At 44.9% G+C, this 27144-nt stretch overlaps 1 protein-coding gene across 2 annotated transcripts in view; it reads right to left on the bottom strand.

Annotated features, from left to right (window-relative positions):
- The window catches only part of BTAF1 (B-TFIID TATA-box binding protein associated factor 1), an 852875-nt gene that overhangs the window by 164249 nt on the left and 661482 nt on the right, over window positions 1-27144 (bottom strand). For both annotated transcript variants that reach the window (XM_085606166.1, XM_085606165.1), the window contains exon 26: window positions 17336-17488. In XM_085606166.1, the coding sequence (XP_085462292.1) occupies window positions 17336-17488 (153 nt within the window). The remainder of the gene's footprint in view (window positions 1-17335; window positions 17489-27144) is intronic.

Raw genomic sequence — 27144 nt, forward strand, 5'->3', positions numbered from 1 at the left:
AATCTCGCTGCCCGTCGATACTGGAGAGTCTTCTTCGAGCGGAACCGGGCGCAGGCCATACATTTCAACTCATCGTGATCCGGTGAGACACATTTGTTGCATACCGGGTGGACGTCGATGTGTGGGTATTTCGCGTGGCATAAAGGACATCTCTTGAAGGGAGTCCTCGATTCCATCGTCGATCGAAGTTCGATGTTCGGACCAAGCGGATCCGAAAAGCTTGAAGAAGGTGCTAAAGCACTAAAGAAACTGGTCGATACCGAACGGGAACAGTACCGACGAGAACTAAAGGCCTTTTGGCCTTAAACTAAATTTTCCTAACTTGAGCTAAGATAAGCACATCCGAACCCAATGGCGGAAAAAAACAATCTAAGGATGGAGAGGATGCCCATGCGCACTGTAGTCCAGGGGAGGAGCCACCTATCTCGTGATACTTCGAAGACTCTTCCAGGACAACAATGTGCAATCATCCGGACGCAACACTAGGCGGCGATCTATGCACAGATATGAATTCAGCAGCCCACATGCCACGAACATACTGCACCAAAGTAAGGTTCAGTGTGCACAGAGTCCACAGTCCCCAGAGGTTTGGCCGAGGCTAAAGTTAGATATGAGCTTACTCTCTAAAGTGGTAGCTTGGTCGAGCAGTAAGGCAGTATCAGAGGACAGTGTAAAGCATGTGTTGTACACACTCAGTCAGCAAATGGTCTCAAACACTCAAGAACTGAACTCTAGGCCAATTGTTTTGTATATAAAAATATATAGTAGTTTTATTTTAGAACCACAAGTAGGTATCAAAGTACTTTCTCAGAATGAGATGCGTTAGTTAAATACTTTCAATAAGCAATAGACTTAAATGCAATAGTTACAGTTGTTGCAATAGGCAACACAAGTTCAACACAATTATAACATTGAGCCCAATGGGGATTTTAAAGTAAATGCAATATCAATTACTTTGCATAGGTTTTTCTTACTCAGGGCTGGATCCTGGTTTCAGCCCTGGTGCCTCTCCTGTAAACAGTTGAAAGAAATCGTTTTTGTTGTACAGGCGATTTTTAAGGAATATTTGTAGGTTTCAAAAATCGACACAGATTTTCTGGCAAAAACCAGGCAATGTTATCCTAAGGAGGAAAGTTTGGTTATCGGAAAATCCCAGTTGAAATTGCTTTGTAGGGTCAGTGCTGGGCACAAAGATCCAGCACTGGGATCTCTCCTGATAACAGGCGAGTAATTTCGTTTTCGTTGATCGGCTGATTTTGTGAATGTTTCAAAACTCAACACTTAGAAGAATTTCCAAGTGAAACCTGTCAATGTTACCCTATGGAGAAATTGTAGGTTATCGGCTTTCAGGTAAGTACTCTACTGGCAGAGTTAAGGTTCTGGGCATAGACTCAGGGGTCTCCCAGGGTCAGGTAGGTAAAGTTGGTACACCCTCAGCGGCACAGGGGCAGCCGGGTGCAGAGAGAGAGAGTTAGGCCCAATGTTAGCCTATGGCGGGCAGGGGGGCCTTTGGTTGGTGGCTGCTAGAGGGCAGGCGATGCGGCTGTGGGAGCTGAGCTCCTGGTCACTTACACAGGGCAAGTGGGGAAGTAAGATAGGATAGATGCTGCACTTCCAGGGGCACTCGGGCGGCTGGGTGCAGGGTGCTTTTGAGCCGTCGGGCGCTCACTGTATTTAAATGGAGAAGCTGCAAGTTGAACAAAGGCTGCAAGCTCGGGACGGCGATTCTTCAGGTGCGACCACCACTTCGAGAGGCAAGTTGGGAAGCTGTAGGTTAGGTAGGCACCCAGAAGCTGGGTACAGGGGGCCGCAGGGTGCCGGGGTGTCTTTTTGCGTCAGGAAATCTTACCCTCTGCTGTTCGCGGTTGGAGGGGTCCCTGGTTGTGAGGCTGCAGGCGTCGCCGGGAGCGTTGGAGGGTCCTTGGGTGCTGGATTCTTGGTCACAGTCGCCGGGGGGGACGTCCTCGTGGTCTTTGTTCACTCAGGCACAGGCCGGGCGGGTGCGGAGTGTGCTGGATTCGCGGTTCCTGGCTGGCACCAGGGGTTGTTGCTTGCTTTGAGCAGAACCACTGCTCGTGGGAGTCCGTCTTAGATGAGCAAGGCAGTCAGGTCCTCCGGGGTTTGAGGTTGTTGACCACTGGAGATGCTGGGATTTAGCAGGAGCAGGTTCGAGGGTCGACAGGCCTGTAGGGCTGGGGCCAAGTCAGTTGGTGTCGTCCTCTTGTTAGCAGCTGCACAGCAGGTCTTCTTTCTTCTTGTTTCAAAGTCGGGATCTGAGGAAGGAAGGTTCAGGGTGCCCCTAAACACTAAATTTAGGGGCGTTACAGGTAGGTAAAGGTCAGGGATCAATGGGTCCCTTCCCTGGGGTGGGTACAACTCCTATCCTGCCACTCTCCAGTGGGAGGGGGGCAGGAGCCTAGTCCTGATTGGGTAGAGCTCCCCATCCTCAAGATGGCGAGAGCCCGGAGTTGTGATTCACCTCGACTCCCCCACCTGAGGGGTGGGGTTGGCAGAGGCTGGCAGACCCCCTTTCCTCACTTTGGTTTTCCTGCAGATCTTATCGCCAGAGTGGAGGTCAGAACCGGTGGGGGCCAGTTGCTGAGTACAGCTAGTGGCCTGGAGAAGCTCACAAAGGTAGCATGCCTTTGAAGCTTCCGCTGCTCATCCTGGGGGAGGAGACCTAGCACCTCGCCCAGGATGTGCATTGTTGCAGACCCACGAGAGCGGATGGCTCTCTACCCAGGTGTCCAGCAACATGTCTGCTGGGTGGCAGCCTAGGCAGCCTCTCAGTCAGGACACTGGTTGTTGGGTAGTTTTAGGGGGCATCTCTAAGATGCCCTCTGTCGTGCACTTTACATTAAATCCCACACTGGCATCAGTGTGGGTTTAATGTGCTGAGAAGTTTGATACCAAACCTCAGTCTTCAGTGTAGCCATCATGGTGCTGTGGAGTTCATGGTGACGATTTCCCAGCACCATATACTCTTAATGGCAGAACTTCACTTACAGTGCACAGGAATGGACCTGGGTACTGTAGGGGTACAGGGCTCATACACCTGTACCCACACCACTGACATAGGGCACCCAGCTAGAGGGGTGACTGAGGTATGCCAGGGCAGTGTGTTTGTGGGCATGGCACACAGGGATGTGTGCCATGTCGACTGTTTTGTTCTGCACCAAGACACTCAGCCTGCAAGGGTAGTGTGTGTGTGTGTGTGTGTGTCAGGGTACAGGGCCTCTAAGGGTGGCACAATAAGTGCTACAGGCCTTAGAGGCCTTCTCTGATCAAAGGGCCCTGGGTACCATTTACTAGGGGCTGACATGTGGCCAGAGATACCAATTGGGTTTAGGCTTCAATGCAGTGTTAGAGAAGGAACACAGGCCCTGGGCACCTGATTGGCAGGAGCCCAGGGCACACTCAGTCAAAGTACATCAGCAATTCAGCAAAAAGTGGGGGCATACCATGCAAGAAAGATGGCACTTTCTCACATATAGATTGATGCACAATATGTCTATATATTTGAAATCTTCATTGTGTCATAGTGTGACCTGATTCCATTAAATGTTTAGCAACAGTTGAATTTAAATTATTATATCCTGGTCCAAGACATGTGTGTACATTTGTTTGAACATCTTCAAATATTGACTGCCATGGCGTTCTTATAATGTGGTTGGACAGAAAGGTTATAAATAGTTTAATTGCACCCATGCCTTTTGTTTGTTAAAATTTCTTTATTGGTATTTAGTTATAAAGCACCACAAGTTGTACAGAGCACAGAAATAATTAACGTCTATCAAGTAAACAACTAAACACAGCCCATTGTGCATACTTTAACAATGTTTTGGAGGCAGGAGCTGCAGTTATATAGTGATGTGGAGCATAAAGAACACGGGATGCGTGCCCAGATTGACATAAAACACCTCAATACAGAGAGGAGTTGCCAATGTGTACATTGCAAACAGAAAAGAAGAAAATAACAATAACTGTTAAAACCCTCTGGGACCGGACCTTTTTTTGTGAAGTTTCAGAATTGGTTCTCAAAAACTGTTACTTTTGTCCCATTCCAAACATACGTGTCTACCATTAGCATTAAACAACAAGTTACGTACCTTCGGTAACGCCTTATCTGGTAGAGACTATCTAGCCTTAGATTCTTTACCTTAGAATTCTCTCCAGGCGTCCGACTGTATTTGGAAATTTGTCATGAGCAGTATCCCAACGCACCGGTACTGGTCATGACAAATTTAATCGCGCCAGAAATGAACTTCGCAGTGCCTATCTAGGCACCACCCAGGCGCACGGACGTCAGTTACTTTTTGCGATTTCACACACCTGAAGCGCAGAACTACAAAGTACAGTGACCACTGGTGTGGAAAACTAGGGCCCTAGAAATCCATTTGCAGAGCAGGGAGAATGGGTGGGTCAGTACGGAATCTTCATCTAGACAGAGTGTCTACCAGATAAGGCGTTACCAAAGGTAAGTAACTTGTTCATTTGATAAAGACTTCTAGCTGAAGATTCCTTACCTTAGACTAGCTACCACAGCAATACCTCTCTTGGGGAGGTGTTGAAGCACTTAACGGCAAGCGGCATGCTGCTCCGGACTCCAAACTTAGTGGCTAATCCTGTGGTTATTGTTATTTATTGAGATTAGTCTTGTGCTCTTAGAACAAACAGTATTAGATTTAAAAAATAAAAATCAATCCTGATTTTGCATGAATATTTTATCTACCAGATTTTGGCTGTTCCAAAACAGTAAAATGTTAATAAGGAGCAGCTTTTAAAAAAAATGTATTTACAAGAAACCCTGTGGGTGCCATAATAAGTGAACAGTGGCTGGAGTGGGCTCATGCCTTGTCCCATAAGTATGCCGAGGTACTGAGTAGGTGGCAAGTTAAAGTAATAGTTAGTTCTTTTGTGTCTCTTCATAGCCAATATGGTCTTCACATGGTTTCTGGTGTGATCCCTTCCTGTCGCAGCCACTAAGCCCAGGTATGCAAGGGGATACTGTTATTGACAGACTTGTAGGAATGCTAGGTGTAAAAATTGCTGATTCCTGTAGATTCTGGGACTTTCTCACAGAAAAGTGATGAAAATGTGTGTTTTTAGACAATGTTTGAAGTTTGCAAGGCCTTATGGGTAAGAAATCTCATGGGATCCACATGAGCACCACCCCACCAGACTCTCTTGGAATGTCCATCTTCAGGTATGCTTGGTAGCTTTCCCTGAGAGGCTGCAGAGCCCAGGCCCAAATTTCGCAGCTACTCACATCGTAAAATAAGTGTTAATTTTGCTGGGTGAATTGTTATTTCTCCAGGTCAGGTTTTGCGGCTTTTGTGTTGAGGGCGCTAGGCCCAGCCACTCGAGTAGTGATGTGGGAATACAGAATAGAAGAACGTTTGTTATTACCAATTAGATTGTTCTCTATTTTTGGCTTCCAAATGTAAGCATGTGTTTGCAAGGAAGCCCTTTTGAACAACATTAAAGTATGATTAATCCCAAGTTCAGAGGTGTACAAATAACCCGTATCTTATGCACATTTCAGATATTCAAGTCAAGTCAAAATGAGCTGTATTCGAAATCACAAAGTGAACCATAAAAAGCTACAAAAATACATTCATGACAAACTTTAAAAACTAGAATACAAGTTTAAAACAAAGTACAAAAAGTTCTTCTATATAAAACCATGTATATATAAACAGTCATCAAGTGTGTGATCACTCCATTTCTATTTACAGCTGCTTCCTGTAATTAATAACGGCCAGCAGAAATCGTGCCATTGCTACACATTTGTATAAGTTCGGTAGCATTTGCAGATAAATAGCTGGGTGACATTGTGTAAAACCCAGCAGTAATAAAGGTTTGATGAATTTCTTTCTCAGCCCTGAAATTTTTTTACAGTAAAGCACAGTATGCATGGTGTTCTGTGCTGAGGTATCATCACATGGGCAATTCCCCAGGTCAGGTGACCAGTTGTTAATAGTAGGAAAACAAATTAAACGGTGGAAGATATCCAACCGAAAAACGGGTCAACACGAACCTGTGGCGCAAATTATACACCTTGGCTAAATATGGTTGCATATAGCATCTAGTCCGAATCATTTGATTCCTCAACACAGAGGGTTTCCAAATTTCAGAAGATCATTTTGTTTCCTCCAATAATTAATGCATTTCAGTTTCAAGGCTTTTCTTTGGACGCTGACCAGACTCTCGGGAAGATTGAAGTATTCGGGACGGCCGAGGTCTGTCAGAAAGTCATGCACAAATTTAAGCCAAGGGATGTTAAAAGCATGTAAAGATTTTAAACAGTCAACAATTATGGCTCGATTCAGAGTAGTATGTTCAGATGACCAAATATTATGCCAATATTATGGCTGGATTCTGATCAAATCTGCTGTGTAAGCGGCTCCTAATTCGGAGTGACACACATAGGTTGGGCTACTTTTCGGGAGAGCAAGGAGGGTCCTTAAAGCATTTTCTTCAAGCTGGAGTGTATCAATCTTTCCATGCCCCCGGAGCTCAGCCCCGTACATAGCAGTGGATCTGCATTTGGCTTATAAATTGTCATCATTTCCTTCGGGTGTTTAATACCAAGCTGTCTAGCAAAATTTAGTAGAGCTATTATCGTTTTGACAAAATGGAGTCGCCTTGATTTGATTGCCTCTTGCCAATTCCCAGATTGACTAAATACAATGCCCAGATATGAGAATGATGCTGTGAACTGAATTTTAGAACCCTCAATGATGTCACGACAGCGGGTGGCCTTCTTCCCAATCTTCATGGTGAAGGTTTTGCTAATGTTAAATTTTAGCTCAAGATTTTGCATGAACTGGGCAAACTCGTCAACTGGAGGACAATAGGAGTACAGGCCATTAATACAGAGTCATCGGCATAAAAATAAAGCTGGTATAGGCAGATGTCCCACCTGAGGTAGGTCCGCACATTTGCTTGCCAGTATGTCGTCTACACTATTAAGATAGAGATTAAACAGGAAGGGGGCCAGTACGCATCCCTGGCGTACCCCTCTTCCAATTTTAAATGGCCCAGTACAGTTGCCATTGAGGCCAGATCTCTGAGAAAGTTCACAGTAGTACAGTCCACGCACATGTTAGCCATGATTGACCATAACTTATCATGAGCCACAAAATCAAACGCAGAAGATAAATCTACAAAAACTAAAAACAAATTGTCACATTTATATGCACATATTTACCAATTAGAATATCTAAATTAATGGCCTGCTCTACAGTCCCAAACCCAGCCCTAAATCCGTACTGTAGGTCCGAAAGTATATTATTTATTTCTGCCCAGTCCTAGAGTCGTCCTAAAAGAATACGTACAGCCACCTTTACCAAACAATTCAGAAGAGAAATAGGCCTGTATTGTGATGGGTTGTTACGGTCACCCTTCTTGAATATAGGGACAATAAGCGACTCAGGGCAGGTGGATAAAAAAACCTTGTTCCCGACAGGCTCTGAAGAGCAAGGTAAGAATGGGGCCCCAATGATCAGTGTTAGCTTTAAACAGGTCAATGGGGATCCCATCAGGCCCCAGGGATTTACCCCCCCTTACTTGCTTTCAGTGCCAGAACAACATTGTCCAAGGAAAATTCTGGATATCTCAAGTTGTTTAAAGGTCCAGTAGAATTGGAAACGATGGTGAGAGGCGCGGACCAGTCTGAATGGAAACAACAGGGGGAGATTGCAATGTCTCTTAGGAGAATACAAATTAGTAAAATGTGCTATCAATGCGGCCTCTGATGGCTAGCTCTGCTCGAGGGAAGTCTGGGAAATTGAGGGAAGGAGAGTTGATGACACGCCAAAACGTGGTGTTATCATTGGACAGACTAGCATCGAGTAATCTGTTCCACATTTCCTCCTTCAAGTTTCTTTTCCGTTGTTTAATGGCTAGTTTATAAGCTAGTCTGCATTCCCGGACTTCGTTAACAGATCTTGGTTGTTTAGCGAAGGCTAATTTTAAACTTGAGTTTTTGTCCAAGCTGGATCAAACCAGCCACAATAACCCGCATTTGCTATTTTCTGCTTTGCGTGGAGCCCCTCACCAAAGCCCTTTTTTATGCGATTGAATGCTAAAATAAACTTGTGTGCCTCTGTAGTTTCGTCTAGACATGCTTCAAAAGCCTTCCTCTCATTTTGAACAAGTTTTATCAAAAAGTTAGATGGATCCACCAGGGACCATCGTAACTCGTACCCATTACGGCAGGAGATCACAAGTTCCTCCAGTGCTGTAACATTTTGTGCATCTCGTGACTGGCCAAAAAGGTCAAAATTCAAGGAGACACTTTGGGGGAAATGATCGCTGATCGCTATGTTATAGATACAAAACTCGAAAACCAGTGTTGAATAACGCTGAGGGAACAATAGGAAGTCTATCAGGCTGTTATTGCCCCTTCCATTGTAGGTACACCTCACTAACTGGTATACATTTAAGTTCATTACAAAACCACAAATTATGTTTGAAAAGTAAATCATTTAGTGTATCCCCATACTCCGAATGGAGAAAGTGGCTAATCTCGCAGTTATCAGGAGATGTCATGCCACATCTTATTTGATGACACAGGGCAGAGACGCATGTTAAAATCTCCACCCGATAAGATAATTGGATCCCTACAATTGTTGGGAAAAGCTTTCTCCAGGTCATGGTCTAGTTGGTGGAGAACTGTAATAATTTCTGATGTACAGGCGTTATCATAAAAATTAATAATGGCCAGAGTTACGTGAGCAGAGATTTGAAGAGACACAATTTGATAAAACACTCTTGAAGCAATCATTGTAATGTTTAAAGGAGCCAACATGTTTGGCACATAAATACACAGGCCCCCTTTGGGTTGTCCACAATTGGACTAGATCGCTGGACTGTGAAATGTTTTAAAGCCAATTAAGTTGATTGGCTCTACTGCCCATGTTTCCTGTAAGCAAAGAATGTTAAACTTACACGTGAAGTCAAACCATTCGTTCGTAATACTTTTATTACGTTTCAGATATACATAGACCTCCTAAATACCTATTTTTTATTAATTAGCTTTTGCCATATGAATTGCGTCATGGTAGGTACATGATGGAAAAATCAACCATCAACTCAGTTGTTATAGCTGTTTTGGGGAAACCGCCAAACCCTATATATATCTCTGACCAGAAGGGTTTAAAGGACATAATATATTACTTATGTGAATTTGCCGTTGTGACAACAACAAAAAAAAAAAAATAGAATTGCAGATGAAAAGGTCATCAATTGCTAATTTTTCTAATTATTTTCATTACTTTTTATTTAATGATTAGTTTTTGGGGAAAATGTTTGAGGATCAGCACAAATGACACCTTGCTCTACTTTTCATAAGGGTATAGCTTTCAGGGATGACACATGGTGTTCACAGCTGTTTCCATTATAAACTGGAAGAAGGTACACTGTGGGGGGGGGGCCGAATGACTGAACAGGCGATAAAGACCTAAAACTTTCATTTGTGTGAAGTTTAAGTCTACATAGTTTCTGGATATTTCAGCTAGAGGAACCAAACGCGTCTTACAGGGAGGAAGAACCTTTTCCAATGGTTGGTGACAGGTGCGAATGATGGTCAACAATTGGCACACTTGCTGGTGAATACAAACATTATTATTGTGTCTGCACTAATCAAACCTCTTTCCTAGCAGAAGCAGCCCTAAGGGCAAGGTAGATCACACTTCAACATGTTCATTTGGAGGCGGCATGCCGGTTAGGACAGAGGACTCAAGAATGAAGAAAAATGATAGAGGCAATCCGACTGTATTCTAGTTAATTTCTAGTGACCTACACCAGAGGATCAAAAAGAGGAGGCTGACATCATGAGACCTGTAGAATAGGATATTCTATAAAAAAAACAAAAGTGACCAAGGATAATACATAGTTTGACTTCTGATCCATTTACGAGGCTATATGTATTTCTCCATGATAGGAGTTCATCAGACCCAGAGATCCTCTGAAATGGAAAACCGAAGATGTGTTGTCAAAATGGTACTATGTTTAAAAAAGTAGTAAAACCAATACTACAGGGGTGGTGGAGACAGGGACATTGCTATGCAACTAAGGTGTCCCGTGCTACTACAGCAAAGCCTCTCATTGACCAACCATTTAATTTGGTTAATACTTCCTTAAGATAGAGTGCAGTGGGTTAACACCACTACTCTGTAGTTGGATGTACCCTATACTTTATTGCAGCGAGTTAATTTGTTGGTTGAATGTTTCTAGTACATGCCTTATAAAGTACCAACAAATAAAACTGCTCTTCAGTCACGCTTAAAGAGGGAGTTAGGTGGAAAAACCATCAAACGGATATCTATGTTGAGTTGTATGTAGCAACTATTTAAACAAAACTGTTTGAAGAAACTGTCTGTGCGAAAGATATTTAAAGGCAGAACTGTAGGACCATGCCATGCTGGAGAATTCCTAATTCAAGCCTTCCTGCATCTTGTATACCTTCCTTCTCTTGATTTGACTTGCAAGCTGCAGAATGAACAAGTACAACCAAGTTTTTGTTATGTCAGCAAAAGGACTCATCCGAACGGTTGCGGAGTTCACCATAAAACACCACCTGAAAGTAAGGGCTGTAGTTTGCTATAGAGCCGGATTTCATAGAACAAACCAACAGTCAGCCTCTTAAAGTGGGTATAGTTTCACAAAGGCTTTGTTTGGAAGGATATTCACGCTTTAAACAGTCTACAAAGAACCTCAACTAGATAAACCCACAGCTACAAACATAAAGCAGCTTTACTCCTGAAAAGCCTAATACGAGGGTGCCAATCTATCATGTCCAACTTGTTAACATAATCTCAATCTAATTAAGTTTCTGTAACAAATCAGAACAAAAAGTGTTTTTATAATGGTTTAAACATATAACTTGTGTTTATTACCTGTGCTAGGAACATAGTGAGATTCAGGCTTTGTCAGATGACTAGTTATATTCTGTGCCCAGTGGGTGGCTCACATCTTAAGTGACGTTGTCAAATTTTCTACTTTGCCCAGTTTGCAACTTGATGTTTCACATGCTTTTCTGTGCTCGGTAACAACTGCTGCATAATTTCAATGTACAGTTGTGTTTGTTGGAGAGAACCAATTTACCTAGCAAATCTAGGAAGCTCTTCCATAGCTTTGACAGATTTCAAATAGTAATCATGTTATCATTACCAGCAGAATTTGTTTAGCACTTTGCATTTTGAACACGCTTTAAAAAACAGATTTCGGAATGGCTAACACTGCCTCTTAGTGAATAGTCTTTTACATTGCATGGCTATTAGTCCTCCTATTTTTTTTGTTCAAATACTATGACTTCTGGAAAGTGAACTAAAGCAATCATTTAAAATCTTTTACCGTAGTGCACGACTTGTCTTTGATATCCCACACTATGCGTGGCACCTTGGAGATCAGGGCAAAATATATTTTAAGTATGTACCAAGCACTGTGGTGAATCACAGCCATGTACAGCAAAATCTACGAGTTAGTTACCTTTGGTAACGATGTATCTGGTAGAGACGTTGGCTAGCCGCAGATTCCTTAACTTATAATATCTCCAGGCATCAGATTGGATCTGGAAAATTCTTTGCAGCAGCACCTCTGCGCGCCGGCGCCACACGACCCCGCACTAACGTCCACGTACGTGACATCAGCGAGGTCATACAAGTCCCTCCCGGCGCGCGGACGTCAGTTTTCTTCAGAGAAACTTTTCCGCGGCACAACGCGTAGCCACCAACAAAAACTGTGAAAGTATGGGAACAGTGTGCAAAGGATGAAAAAATCCACAAAACAAATAAGGTGGATGGTGCAAAACACCATTATAAAAGACAGCATCAGACACTGTCTACGCACATGCATAGCGAAGCGTAGATCCTTCCCAAATTGTGAGCAACAAGGGAAGAATATCTCAGACTAAAAGATAGGCTGCTATTACCATGTAGAAATGTGACTGCTATTGCCATGTAGAACAGTGCCGGCCAACAAGGACGGAGCACAAAGAACAGCAATGTACTCCTAGAAGGCATCTTCCTTACAGAAAGAACAGCAATGTACTTAAAAAAAAAAGGTATCGTCCCTTACAACAATGGAAGTGTGAAACAGAGCTGAAGAAATCATCCAAGAAGACGACTATATAGGAGACAAGAGCCTCTAGTGAATGGAGAAGGCGGCTGAGAGGGAAGACAGCAGGAGACGAAAAAGAATAATATCCTGATGACAGTGAAAAAAAAGGCACCATCTAAAGGAAGAAGCCCCTTGGAGGATATCAGCTGCATATGGTAATTCCGAAAGGGGCGCAACTATGTGAGCACCTTTGAAAGAAAATCAAGGGCAACTGAAAGTAGGCAAGAGAAGAAGCCCTCCTGCAAGGTTCTCGCAGAGCGGGGAGGATGGGTGGGCGTTAAGGAATCTGCAGCTAGACAACATCTCTACCAGATACATGGTTATTGAAGGTAAGTAACTCGTACATCTGATAGAGACATCTAGCCGCAGATTCCTTAACTTAGAATAGATACCATAGCCATATCCCATGGGGAGTGGTGGGTCTGCAACAGAACAGAAAGTGCTCAAGCACGGAGCCGGAAACAAAGTGAAGGACAATGGCTAAGGCTGTGGCAGGACAACCAGACAGCAACCAAATTAGCTCGGAGGAGCAATAGATAACGGGAGGCAAGGTGTCCCAATACAAATGCCACACTACACCTGTAGAAGGATGAGATGTGGAAACGGCACCAGCTCTATAGGGGTAGAGGGGAGAGAGAAAAGAGAGAGAGAAAAGAGAGAGAGAAAAGAGAGAGAGAAAAGAGAGAGAGAAAAGAGAGAGAGAAAAGAGAGAGAGAAAAGAGAGAGAAAAGAGAGAGAGAAAAGAGAGAGAGAAAAGAGAGAGAGAAAAGAGAGAGAGAAAAGAGAGAGAGAAAAGAGACCGAGAGACCAGATTGGAGGACCACTCTCAGATTAATGGCGCACTATGTGAACACCAACCAAAGGTTGGGGAAAAACATGAAGCGATGCAACCATACCAGAGCCTACCAGGCTAGCCCATGGAAGGAAGGCCGGCGAAGCTACGGCCAGGAACCAAGGGCAAGAGGTAGAGACTGAGCAATGTCCTAGAAGGACAGGCGGGAACAAGAAACAAGCCAAGCGCCCACGCAGGCACCAAAAGGGAGGACAGGTGCGGACAGTAACAATCAGAAGCACGCTGATGCGGGCCCCCACTGAAACATGCATAGAGCTGACAGCCACAGAGACCACAGGGTGGTGTAGTTACATTTTTTTATTTTTTTTATTTTTTTTAGCAACTTGTAAAGCGCCTGGTGACCCGAGGGCATCCCCGCGCTGTGAAGATTAAAACCTGCTGAGGGGGATAAGGGCGAAGGGTTTATTTAGGAAACAGGAGGGTTTTAAGTTTTTTCCTGAACGTCAGGTAGTTGGGCTCCAGTCTGAGGGAGCGTGGGAGGGAGTTCCAACCAGTGGACGCTTTTACAGAGAAACGTCGGCCTCCAGTACGTGTTCTCTTGAATTTGGGGATGTTGGCCAAGTGCTCGTTCTCAGACCGTAGAGCTCTCGGTGCTATGTAGGGGGTGACCAAGCCGCTGAGAATCGCAGGTCCCGATTCATTGATTAGTTTATGGGCCGTGCACATGGCTTTAAATTCCACCCTTTGGCGGACTGGGAGCCAGTGCAGAGCCTTAATAGCGGGTTTGGCGGATACTCTGGGAGGTACGCTCATGATTAGGCGAGCTGCTGCGTTCTGGGCTCTTTGCAGTCTCGCTAAGGTAGCTTCCGGCGCACCTAGGTAGACCATATTGCTGTAGTCTAACCGCGACATTATGAGGCCCTGAACTAGTAGTTTCCTGGACACGGGCGGTAGGAGGGGGAAGATTTTGCGGATAGTCCGCAGAAGCCAAAGACAGGTCCCGGCCGTTTTGGCCGCTTGGGTCTTCATTGAGAGGTCGGGTTCTAGCCAGACTCCGAGGGTCTTGATTTCGTGTTTCGGGCGACCGCCACTCTATCAAAAGGATGATGCCATCAGTGATGTCATGAGTGATGCCACTGACCATGTCATGAGTGATGTAATATGTGACGTCATGAGCAGTGGATTGCGGGCGCGCGAGTTATAGTTATCTGAACTAACTATAACGGGGGAATTTCATTGGTTTTTTTACGAGTGAAATGTCCACCTAACTATAACATGTGTGAAACCTATGGTTTTTTAAGTGAATATATATATATATATATATATATATATATATATATATATATATATATATATATATATATATATATATTCACTGAAAAAACCATAGGTTTCACACATGTTATAGTTAGCTGGACATTTTACTGATAAAAAACCAATGAAATTCCCCCGTTATAGTTACTGTAGGCAACTATAACTCACGCGACCGCAATCCTCTGCTGATGCTAATACTGTATTTAGACACTTATTTGCCCATATCTTCTTCCATTAAATTTTAGCTATACATATATTACAAATATTTTTTTTTCATAAAGACACATATGTCATCAGCAGAGGATTACGGTCGCGTGAGTTATAGTTGCCTACAGTAACTATAACGGGGGAATTTCATTGGTTTTTTATCAGTAAAATGTCCAGCTAACTATAACATGTGTGAAACCTATGGTTTTTTCAGTGAATTAGCAAGGTTTTTTAAATGCTATTTCCTAACTATAACGTGTGTGAAACCTATGGTTTTTTCAGTGAATTTGTACGGTTTTTTAAATGCTAAGTTACTTTACGCCATTTGTGGCGTGCGCGCCCACTTAACGCAGTTCGTTCCGTGCACGGTTTTTATCAACTTTAATAAGCCCTGTACATTTGGTGGCCTTCGGCCACCAAAAGCACAGGGGGTGAGGTCAATGTGGATAGTGTTTTTTTTATTTCGATTTTATAATTTCATGTTGCCAAAATTACGTTTTTTTTCTCTATTAATAAGCACTGCACATTTGGTGGCCAGCGGCCACCAAAAGCACAGGGGGTGGGGTAAGTGTGGATAGTGTTATTTTTATTTTTTTACCGTAAGCGTACGGTAAGCTTACGGTAAGCGTACGGTAAGCGTACGGTAAGCGTACCCCGCGAAATTGCCGAAAAAAAAATAAAACCGTTTTTGCTCTTGGGGGATGTTTGGGGACTCCCTCAACATGACTATGTGGGAGGGAGTTGTCAAAACAGCCCCGTAACATGTTTTTGGCCATCATGTTTGATAAACAACACTCAGTGCGAGAGACAAAATGGCGGACGCCGCTTCCTGGTTTCGGCCGATTCGAATGTTTACTAAGATCTAAGAGCCAATCAGAATCGCGCTCGCGCACGCCACCGTAAGCTTACGGTAATGTACGGTAAGCGTACGGTAAGCGTACCGTAAGCGGGCTCAGATATATATATTGATTTAAAGGCTATTTTCTCAGAATCTACTGAACAGATTTACACCAAACCTACAAAAGGCACTTCCTTGACCTAGGGACTACCTCTCTGCCAAATTTCTAGTAATTCTGTTCAGCCGTTCGGGCTGTAGCTCGTTCTAAAGGTCCTATGGAAAAATGCATGGGAAAAACGCGTTTTGGGACCCCCCTTTTATCTCAGCCCCCGCTTGACGAATCCCCCCGAGACTTTCAGGGTAGGAGCGGAGCGTAGCGCCCCACCTATTTTGAGAAATTCGCGAGGATTCGTCGACCGGCGCCAAAGTTATTCAAAATAGAATGTTGAGGTTTTCCTATGGAAACGTGGTCCTAACTATAACTACCTACTGGCGACCGCCAGTAGGTAATATATATATATATACACACATACATACATATACACACACACATATACATACACACATACACTGTGAAACAGCATACATCATGTTCTCAGCAGTATTAATATCCTAATTACTCTAATTAAATATTTGGGTGGGCTGTGAATCAAACAGCAACTTTAACTCCCCTGCAACGTCAAGACGATTTTTTAATGGGATAATTTTTTAGGTCTCGCCTGAGCCAGCACTTTAGCGCTGCTCTGGCGAGAGCTATAGAAAGCGGGATTTGGAAGTGCAAACTAGTGCTTTTCAGGCCGCCAACTACAGTGCATGTGCGCCGGGCGCGCGCACCATTTGTCAGCCTGCTGATCACTTTCGCGGCCGCTTTGATGTTCTTAGTGAGCCGCGCGGCCACTGTGAACATCAAGCGGCCGCGAAAGTGATCACCATATGCCAGCCTTCCCTGGCAGCTCTAAGGGTATTTTTTAGAGCATGCCACTCGCATGTCAGGCTTTTCTCCCCCTTTCGCGCCAGGACAGAAACAAACAATATGACAATTATACATAAATGAACCATTAATGTTGTCTTATATAAACCTGCAATTAGACGTTTTTACGAAAGAAATTCGTGGGTGGTCTGCTAATTATGGTGCGACACGCTCAAAGCCACTTCTCCCCCTCCCTTACAGTGAAGCTACACAGAGCCATCCGGATTCATTAATGAGATTCAATAACACTAATAGATTTAGTTCATTTGCCTTGCAGCACTTCATACAGTGCTCGTGGGCACACAATTAACTTTATTTACTATTTCTTTGTCTTGGTGCACTTCATACACTGTTCGTCTTTTCTCGGACATGGGGGAGGAAAGCATTAGTAAGTGCCACACATACCTTTATTAAGGAGGAGTTGTAGGAATTCTATTCACTACCTATACATTTAACGTCAGCAGGCACTGAAAGCGCAGGCAGTATTTCTTTTTAGACATCTGTTGAATTACATGATGTCATCCAAGCCACCACCTTGCTCAGATGGCCTGCTCTAAGGGTATTTTTTAGAGCACGCCACTCTCATGTCAGGCTTTGCTCCCCCTTTCTCACCCGCTCCTCCACCTCCCTTACTGCACGGGAGACTTCCGTGACAGAACAGACAACAGGCGCCACTGAGCTTGAAACCAGAAAGCCATCCATCTTGGTTAATGGGGGCATTCGCAAGTGTTACAAATACAGTAAACACGGGCGCCAGGACAGAAACAATACCAGACATCCTTACGAATTCAAGTTGCAACAAGCATTGGCATAGCCAATAGGTCTCGCTTTTGGGACCTTATAAGTATTTAGTTATGCAGCAGAATATCCTTGGTGCAACAACATCAACTGTTGCAAGGCTAAACACTTATAAGGTCCCAAAAGCGAGACCTATTAGCTATGCCAATGCTTGTACTACAAAGGTGATTAAGAGGGTAAAAGTGAACAGTAGAAATCTATGGAAGAAACATTACAGATGTACAAAAAAATACTAATAACTCTACAGTTCCTGGAAAGTAAAGCATGGAAGAATGTTTGCCTACATTACCTGCTGATATTTCCTAAGTTCTGCTTTGATAGGGATTGGGATTTCATAGTTCTCCAATTTTTTCCCATCCAGCAGTTGTTCCAAGAAGTCACGTTCTCTAGCTTTCATTCGGATCAATTCTTCTGACATATTTGGTGGATCAGGAATACCAGCCTGAAAAGATGAACACCACATTCAATTACGGCAAAAACAGATTGCAAATGTTTAATAGTTTCACTGATGTGAGAACGAACCTTTTCTTTGGTAATCTCAAGTAATATGCCTCTTTCTTAAAATGAAGACAGTCAACTTAAATAATCTCTACATTTTGCCTTCATCTTGTCCCATTTCCACCCCCACTGATGTGGCACATACTCTTGAGATCAACTTGGAGAGAATGTTATGCTACTGCAGTATAAGAGGAAGAAGATTGCTACTGTATGCATTGAAAATTCTTCTACCTTTGGATTACAGCAGGTTGCTGGACTGGCAAAGTAGGTTGCTGCTTTGGACTGAAATATGGATTCTGCTACAGCCACAAAACCGGAAATACTCCGAATGATAGAGGCTGTCTGGTGAGGCCAAATACACTGAGCATACCACTGGTCTACATTGTTTAAATCTTTCGCAAGAGTCAAACTATACACCTTGCAGCTTATCTTCATCAAAAGGCATACTCCTAAAATGGCCTTTACATCTCTTAAAAAGCCTGTAACTGTGTACATTGATCTTGCCACAGAATCAGACATGTCTAAACGAGTTTTCAAATTAAGCTTAGAGGAATTATCTCAATCTTTCATTCACTGGGAAAATAATCAGAAGGCAAGAAGCAATTTTCATTCTAAGTGCATCAGTTCTATCTATTTTAATTTGTTGACAAATTTCAGTAAAGAATAAGTTACATACCTTTGGAAACGCTCTTTCTGGTAGAGACTAGCTATAGATGATTCACCTTTTGAATATTCTCTAGGTGTCAGACCAGAACCGGATACTCTCCAGCAGCACCTCTGAGTGCCGTAGGTAGCACTGTGCGGCAACACATTAACGCCTTTATGCTCCGGAACTGTCATGCATAGCCTCTGTAGGAACTACTCCAATGCGCTGAAGTCAATTGCTTTTAAGAGTATTTGCGCCCTCAGGCACAGAGCCCCAAATGTAAACTGAAATGACCAGTGGGTAGATTTCTAGACTTGGGATCATATAAATTGGCAGAGTCCAATCACAGAATGGGGAGGATCTGCAGCTAGATAGAGTCTCTATCAGAAAGAGTTACTGAAGGTAAGAAACTTGTTCTTACGAGAGACTTCAGACTGCAGATTACTCACATTTTGAATAGATACAAAGGCAGTACCTATTTGGAGGCAGGTCTGTGAATACTAAAAAACCCTAAACTCCTGCAGGACTGAGTGGGCAAAATGCCCCTCTCAGCGAACCAGACTGTCCAGGCAATAGTGCTTTGTGAAAGCATGGAGGGACGCCCACATAGCAGCCCGTCAAATGTCTAGGACAGGTACTCTGCAGGCTAATGCACTGGTAATGGCTTTGACCCTGGTAGAATAAGCATGCAGTCTTTTCAGGGACTGATGTATACACCATGGGTAGCAGATCTTAATGCAGAGCACAATCCAGCAGGAGATGGTCCTCTTCTGCACAGCTTTGCCTTTATGTGCTCCACAGAACCCTATAGTGGATTGTCCACCCAGTGTTCTTTGGTACGATCTAAGCAATCTATGTAGAAGTGGAGTGCTTTCTTGGGGTCCAGGCGACAAGAAACTGTGTTGAGGGTAAGGAGCCATAACAGGCAGATTTGAAGTGGATTGAGTGAAGTGGGTTGAATGGAGTGGCTATCAGAAACATAAGGACAAAGTTATGGTCCTACTGTAGAATGACAAAGGGAGAATGAGAAATTAAATGTTACCCTTTCAAAAAAGGCATAAGAGCTGGAGGCTTAAACAATGAAGACTGATGCAGGAACCACAAAAAAGGCTAAAAGAGCCATAAGGTACCCCTTATTAGGGCCCAGAGCAAAGCCTTGCCAGGTTAAGGCCAAAACTAGTAACAAAATGCCAGATAACTTTGCCTGGAGAAGATCTATCTAGCGGGTGCCACACCAACCCACAAATTCTTCCCAACAGGCTTTTAAGTTGAGACACCTAGCTGCCAAGACACCAACCACCTCTGGAGGAAGGTTAAAGGTGTTCAGCTATTATGCAAGACACGCTGAGCCACATCCGGATGCAACTGCCACTCTGGCTTTCAAAGAGACTGTTAGGAGATTCACCACCAGGAAGATGCCCTTGTTGCCCAGCCATTTCCAGAGGTACAAGGCCTCCTGGCACAGGGTCGGTTACCCCACCGCACCGGTTTGTTTTAGTACCACATGGCAGTGGTGTTTTTGTGAGCACCTGTACCAGCCTCCCCTTAATGGATGGAAGGATGGTTTTCAATGCTAAGCTATTGGCACTCATCTCCAGAAGGTTGATATGGAGCCGGTACTCTTCTGGAGGCTACAGGACTCGGACCTCCAGTTCTCCTCGATGGCCGCCCCAACTCCGAAGCGATGCATTGGACACCATGGCATGCCCTGGATGGGGTAGGGAGAGGGGTCTGCTGCCAACCCAATCATATTCCAGTAACCATCACTGCAGATTTATTGCAGTCTCCTCCAAAATCTGAACATGGTCGGAGAGGTCTCATTGATGTTGGGCCCACTGAGACTTCAGATTTAGCTGCACAGCCCGCATATGCCACCTGTAAGGATCGCGGATGTTCTGCAGGAGCGTCTGGAGTCGTGTAGATGAGTCCACAGCCGTCCCCCGTGTCTCCCCGACTCTATCAAACTCTAGAGTGCGAGGAATCCACTGGGGAAAACAGGGAAACAAAACAAGGATAGGTGGGGGGATCCGGTAGGTCTGGATAGGTGATGTCGTCAGGAGGAACAACAGGAGCGTAAGAGATCTCCACAAGGCAAACAAGTAGATTTCCCCGCTGTAAGATAAAGGTAGTTAGTGGTGTACCTCCGTAACGCCCACCCTGTGTCCCTACTTCCTTGGACCCCCAACACCTACCGGTATATCTTCTGCTGCTAAGTAGAAGTCTGTATGAACCAACAGGTGTGATTTAAGTAGTAGTTCCTTAGGGTGCAGCTGTAGGGAATAAGCATATCAAGATTATTCTCCTGGGAAAGTAGAGTATCCCTGTAACACCTGAGGAAGGCGGGGAAGAGCTAGTACCTTGCTTGATAATTAGAAGAGCGGGAAACCTAACCCCCCTGCTCAATGGTCCTCGCAATATATCACCACCGGATTCCAGGTAGCTATTCCGGATGATGAAGGGAATGGATGTAAAGGTGACGGGAGGAAAGTATACTGGGGGCGTGAAAACCGGACAAAGGAAAAGACTCCAGCTAATCCAAACTTGGAGTACCTTAACCACAGGCAAAAACAATACTAAATGATATTCAAGAATGACACATGGACCAGCTAGGCGATCGACAGAGGACACCTCGCTAGAAAGCGCTAGGAATGAAGAAAGCGCTCCGTCAATGTCAGACCTCTCAACATGAGGAAACGCGCGACAGGAAACCCCTGGAACTCCAACCACCCAGCCGACCTTACTTGGGTGAAGATGCCATAACCAGGAGCAACCCTCGTGAATATCCTGAAGAGAGAGGACACCTTCCACTGTCAGTAACGACAGGATCCACACGCTACAACCACCAGCGCCGAGGAACGTCCCCGACACCAAACAGGAAACCGGAACGAACAAAACAGGAAGTCAGGCAACAGCGCTTGTGACGGAAGTGGGGCTCGATGCAAGAACGCGAAGCGGCGTGTATACGCTCTTTGCCCCTTATATACTTGCCACCTGTAGGGGCTAAATCGCGTGGCATGACACCACCTGGCGTGCATGGTCAGCAGAATGCAGACGGCCATCAGTCCCAGCAGCCTCAGTGTTGACCTCACTGAGATCCAGGAACGGGGCTGAAATACCAGGATCAAAGCCTGAATGCCCTGGGTTAGTTCCTGGGGAAAAGGCACGAAACCGAACCGGTATTGGAAGACTAGCACCCCCTGACCTCAGAAAGTGTGCTCCCACCATCATCATTTCTGTGAACACCCAAGGGGCGCTGATGAGACCAAAGGGGAGCACAGCGAACTAAAAATGCTCCTGTACCACCACAAAACACAAGTAGCACCTATGGGCTAACTGGACGGGTAGATGGAAACTGGTATCCTGCATGTCTAAAGCCACCATCCAGGCTCCATGACTGAGGGCAGATAAGTCCTGGGCGAGCGGAGCATTTTGAATATCTCCTTCCAGAGAAAGATGTTGAGAAGGCACAGGTCAAAAATAGGACGAAGATCTTGGCCCTCCTTAGGCACTAGTAAATAGTGGGAATAACAACCATGTCCTACTTCTGGCGCTGGCACCATCTCAACAGCCTCTTTGCTATAAGGGGTCACACTTCCTGCCACAAAATGGAGAGATGGTCCTCTGTCAGTAGCTGGAGGAGAAGTTGGGTGAACGGTGACACTGGTGCGGATGGCTCGCCCGACGGATGGTCGTTCGATTCGATGGCCACAACAAATTTTGAACTTGTCTGCATCACAACCACCTTGGATTGCCTGAGCAAGGACAGGTTGGAGATCTTCAGGGTCCCCAAGAAGGACTTGAGCCACAGTCCGAAAAGGCGCGCAAATAGTGTCCCGGGGCAGCTGGTCTTTACTCAGTGGAAAGCCAGGCTGGTGGAACAAACAATGTGCTTCCCACATATTTCCACTAGTTTAGACTCCCTATTGTGGGGTGTGGTGTGGTGGGGGAGAGGGGGTTTAGAGGTAAAAAGTGTTGGGGTTAAACCGGTTTGTGGATGCGTGCACCAGTTAACGTTTGAAGGAAGAGTGCAAAGTTGCATGTAGCAAAATGTTGCATTAAATTAAACTTGAGCATCAAGTCGGGTTTGATGTAATGAGCTGTTGGATACCTTTAGTAGTCCCATTCAGGAGTTAACAAAGCTAAGTTGTCAGCATGTAACTCTGTTCTTGACAGAGGGGAATTTAAACAGCACCAAAAGAATTTAAGAAAAAAAAAAAAAAAAAAAAAAAAAAAATCGACAAGACACTAAAGAAATTAGAAGCAAATTTATAAACAGTCAGTATATTTGTTTTTTCTGACAGCACAATGATCCATAGGAGGGTTACAGAGATAGAATTTACACGGTATAGTAACAGAAAGCATTTCACTCAACCATGAACACGCACCGGCAAATTCAACAAATTTGACAGTTTTCACCAAAGTGTTTATGCTGGGCGTAATGCGGTTACTTGGAGTCACGTTAGGCAACCAACTCTAGTGGGGAGCTGGTCAGGCAGACCAACAAGGTTCTCATAGTTGAAGCAGTCTTCAGTCAGTTCCAGGAACTTTTTTCCTTTGCAAAGCTTTCCTATGGAAGTGGTCCTGATGCAACGGATTAAGGAGGATGAAGGAGGCTCAAGATCCTCAAGGAAGCTGTGGATGAGAAGTAGTGAATGGGGATCTTGCTTCGACTACTCATGCCACGAAGGAGAAGAGGTGATCCTGGTCACAGGGTTGACGTCCCTCAAAGTCCTCATGGTGCTGGCAGAAGCACAGTCAACACTGAACTATCGGTCGCCCAGTATTACGCTCACAGGCCAATCCTTCCTGGGTAGATAACTCATCCTCTAGAGGTCCCAGCTGTACTACGGTGACCCCCACCCCCCAGGGTTCAAAGATCTCGGGTGCCACTTTGTGCATCAAGTTCTAGTCCCTGGTGCTGTATGGCAGTGGTTGAAGACTTTGAGCAACCAACTTGCCCCAGCAGGCTTCTTCAGCTTGTGTCCCTGTGTTGCGAACAGGACGCAAGTCAGCTGGCCCTTCGAGTCTCTTGGCTTGGCTCTGGGGTCTACTTATCCTTGAGCAGGACACAGCAGGCAGAAGCCCTCTCCTTTGCTAGCCACAAGGTGCAGCAGGTGCTGTCCGCAATGATGCAGCCTCTTTGTCGGTTCCACAGTGCAGTCCTTCTTCCAGTCCAATCGAGATGAGTTTTTGTGCCCTACTTATTCTCAGAAAATACTCAGGGGCATGATGTGGTTGGTAGCCAATGGGATACCAGGTTCCTTTTCACCCGATGACCACTTTCTGCATACTGTGGCATCTGGGCATTCCAGGATGCACCATTATTCCCATTTTCAAATCCAGCAGGACCACCCCTCCAGGCATGTGGATCTCTCCCTAGCCCACCCCAAAAGTGTAACTGCCAAGTGGGCTACACAACCCAGGAAAACCGGTTTGGCAACTGGTATTCCCTTTCTGGTCCCTAGTATCAGCCTGTCTGCCTGAACACTAAAGCAGCCTTTCTCCCTAGAATTACCCATTTACCCTTAAAAGGTGACTTTTCCTTTGAAGCTCGTCTTCTGGGCCAACATCCATGAGGCTTCCTGCAGGAGGGAGTGGACATCTTCTAGAGCAGGCCCTATTGTATCCTTTTATTAGCACATCTCCCCAGAAGCGCAGAAAGCTACATCAGGACTCGGTTTGCAACCGGCATGGGCACAGGGAACTAAAGGCAACAAAGTGGCAGCTTTGAAAAAGTTGCACACACTGCAACTGGCTACATCAATTTCGACGAGAGTCAAGTCGGGCTTAATGTAATGAGTTGGTTGATACTTTGGATGAAACCCTTTAGTCGCTCCGTTCCAGAGTCGGCAAAACTGAGAGGTCAGCATGCAACTCTATGTAGACACTTCAGAATGTCGCGATTTGAAATAAAATCGCTAAATCTGCACTTTTGTAAAAAGCCTGCTTTTTACAAAAGTGCCTGTGAAATTTAAAGGTGCTATGCCTCTGGTGGAGGGAAAACCCAGATGTGTGCACGAGCCAAACTTCTGATTCCAAACCACTTCAGGAGCTAAACATTTCAAGGGAGGCAGCATAGCAATCAAATTAATAAGAGGGTACTTCACAGCTCGAAGGCTTGTGCAAAGAATATGTGAACAGCACTGTTAATTTGCCGTAACAAGGCACTTCTGCCATTAAAAAGAGCAGGGTGGCAAAGATTTTCATACCTATTCACATGGCAGCATGCTTCTTTCTCCTCACTCGCTCATATACCAAGGGGAAGTTTGGCTTTGCCAGTGCTTTAAATGGCAAAGTCATGGTAGCAGTTTAATTTGCTCTTCCAGCTTGCAAATGGTGAGCTTGGAGTCTCATTTTGCTCCTTTCACACCCAGGGCGGCACAACCAGTGCTGCAGTCCTTAGTGGGAGACCCTCTAACTTACATGCCATGGATAGCCTAGGTACCATTGATTAGGGACTTGCAGGCAAGTTAGATTAGCCAATTGGGAATGAGCCAATTGCACATACCCGTTTAAGGTTAAGGGCAGAGGCACTGAGGTTTGTTAGGCCTCCGTGCACTCTCCAGAGTCGAAAAACCAGCCGCATCAGTCCAAAAACTTGACGGTGATTATACAAAAAGAGGAATTTCCTTACAAACAGTTGACTGTTTTTACTAGAAGAATATATAAAAAAATAAAAAACAAGTTCTCATTTTATTATGCTGCAATCTGTTTTAGGACAAAATAGGGGTGACATATATATTACACGCATTGGCAAAGTCAGTAAATCTCACATATGTAGGAGTTATTGGCTTTGTCAATGTGATGAAGCCATTTTGAACATTAGCATGTCTAAAAGTTAGCGGCGTAGAAGATGGGCTCAGAGTATAGTAGAGTGGCGGGGTGTGCAGAGTGGAGGAGGGGGGCGGTAGTGTGGAGGAGGGGGGCCCGCAGTGTGGAGGAGGGGGGCCCGCAGTGTGGAGGAGGGGGGCCCGCAGTGTGGAGGAGGGGGGCCCGCAGAGTGGCGGAGGGGGGCCCGCAGAGTGGCGGAGGGGGGCCCGCAGAGTGGGGCCCGCAGAGTGGAGGAGGGGGGCCCGCAGAGTGGAGGAGGGGGGCGTAGAGTGGTAGAGTTGGGGGGGGGGGGGGCGTAGTATAGAGTGTCAGAGTGGAGTAGAGTATCAGAGGGGAGTAGAGTATCAGAGGGGAGGTGCGGAGAGTGGAGGGGTACAGAGCATCACCTAGTGTATTGATTTGTTATGATCGTATGACATTTGTTTCCACAACACTTCAAACTTACAAAAGAATGTGCTTCATTAGCGCCTTCTTAATTCTGATATATTCTGAAATATTTGCACAGTTCATTTACAGATATTTAAATTCTGTTTTGTGCTAAAAAAAAAAAAGAAAAAACAACATTGTACAGCCTTCCTCAAGCACAACCCCAGTACCCAGCATGATTGTCAAGTACATTTATCACTTTGAAGTCAAAGAAAGGTAAACACCCTCAGAAGACAGGTCAAATGTAGGGCTCGGTCTTTGAATGCACAGCAAACGTGACAAGATCAGAACAAAATTTAAAGGCATTTTTACTGTATTCTTCCATGGGTGATCACTTTTTGTAAACAGGCGATTGGGAAGGACAAAGACATATTGGACAGCCTAAAACAAGTATAGCCAGAAAATAGCAAACAAGCAACTGACTTAAAAAAGTCAAAGCTAATGGTAAGCAAAGGGCAGAATGCATTCCCAGGGAAGCTTTTCAGATGTCCCCAAGACGTATTTGCAAACCAGACAGTTGCGTTGCCTGGTATGTATGCTTCGACCTAAAAAAGGGAGGTTTGGGCTTTGCCACTGTTTAAATGGCAAAGTTCAGTTAGCAGTTTCAAACTGTTCTACCAGCCTGCAGTGGCAGATAGGGGGTTTTACTTGCCGTACTCAAGGGGAAAGAAAGTGTTGCAGGCCCTGAGAGACACTTAACTTAGAGGCCCTGGATATCTTTAGTACCATGTACTAGGGACTTAGAACTAAGTTATGGTGAGCCAATTGGGTATAAGCAAAACAACCTATATTTTACACGGTCATACCACCGGCACGGATGTCAGACTAGCAGGCCTCAGTGCACTTGGAGTCCAAAAACAATCCACATCAGTTCAAAATTTTGGGTGTGATGATGCAAAAAGAAACATTTCGTTACAAACAGCATTTCTGCAGTTGCTCGATCAGCCCGGCCTGTTTAAATCACCTGTTGTGACTAGTTTCGTGAGGGTTTGCAGCAGGTGTCCGACGTACCCTTTCATTATGTCCCAGTGGGATTTTAATTTGATCCAAGCCTTTCTGATGTGTTCTCCTATTGAATCCATGCATAGCTGTCCTCTCAGACTTCTGACGCTTAAGACTGACTTCTTGGCTGAAATTACATTAGCACGGAGGATGAGTGTGCTGCTGATTCTCTGTTAACCCACCGTATACCACCTTCTACCTGGACCAACTGGTTCTTCAAACTCGTACCTTATTTCACTGAGAGGTGGTGACTCCTTTTCACATCGGTCGGACGATCACCCTTCTGATATTCTTTGCTCCCTTCAACCCTCTGGAGGAGAGACTCCATTGCGTGGATCCGAAGAGACCTCTTAGCTTTTGTATCAATCCTACCAGATAATACCAGCTTTTCATTGGACACACTGGAGCAAAGAAGGGTAAGGAAGTGGAGAAGAGGACCACCTCTTGATGGACTGTACTCTGCATTAAAATCTGCTGAGCATTAGTAACAAAAAAGCCTCCAGGCGGCTTGAGGACTCCACCAGAGCCAATGCTACTACTACTACCGCGCTAGAAAGTCAGGTCCGTCTTGATGGGTATTTTGTCCGGTTGGTTCTGTTAGATTTTTGGGTTTGAGCCAGTTCACAGTCCCTCCCCTGGGGAAGTTACTGCTTTGGTATCAATAAGGTAAGGAATCAGAATTTAGAAGTCTCTCC

Source organism: Triturus cristatus, chromosome 1_2, assembly GCF_964204655.1.
Source record: "Triturus cristatus chromosome 1_2, aTriCri1.1, whole genome shotgun sequence".
Lineage (NCBI taxonomy): Eukaryota > Metazoa > Chordata > Amphibia > Caudata > Salamandridae > Triturus > Triturus cristatus.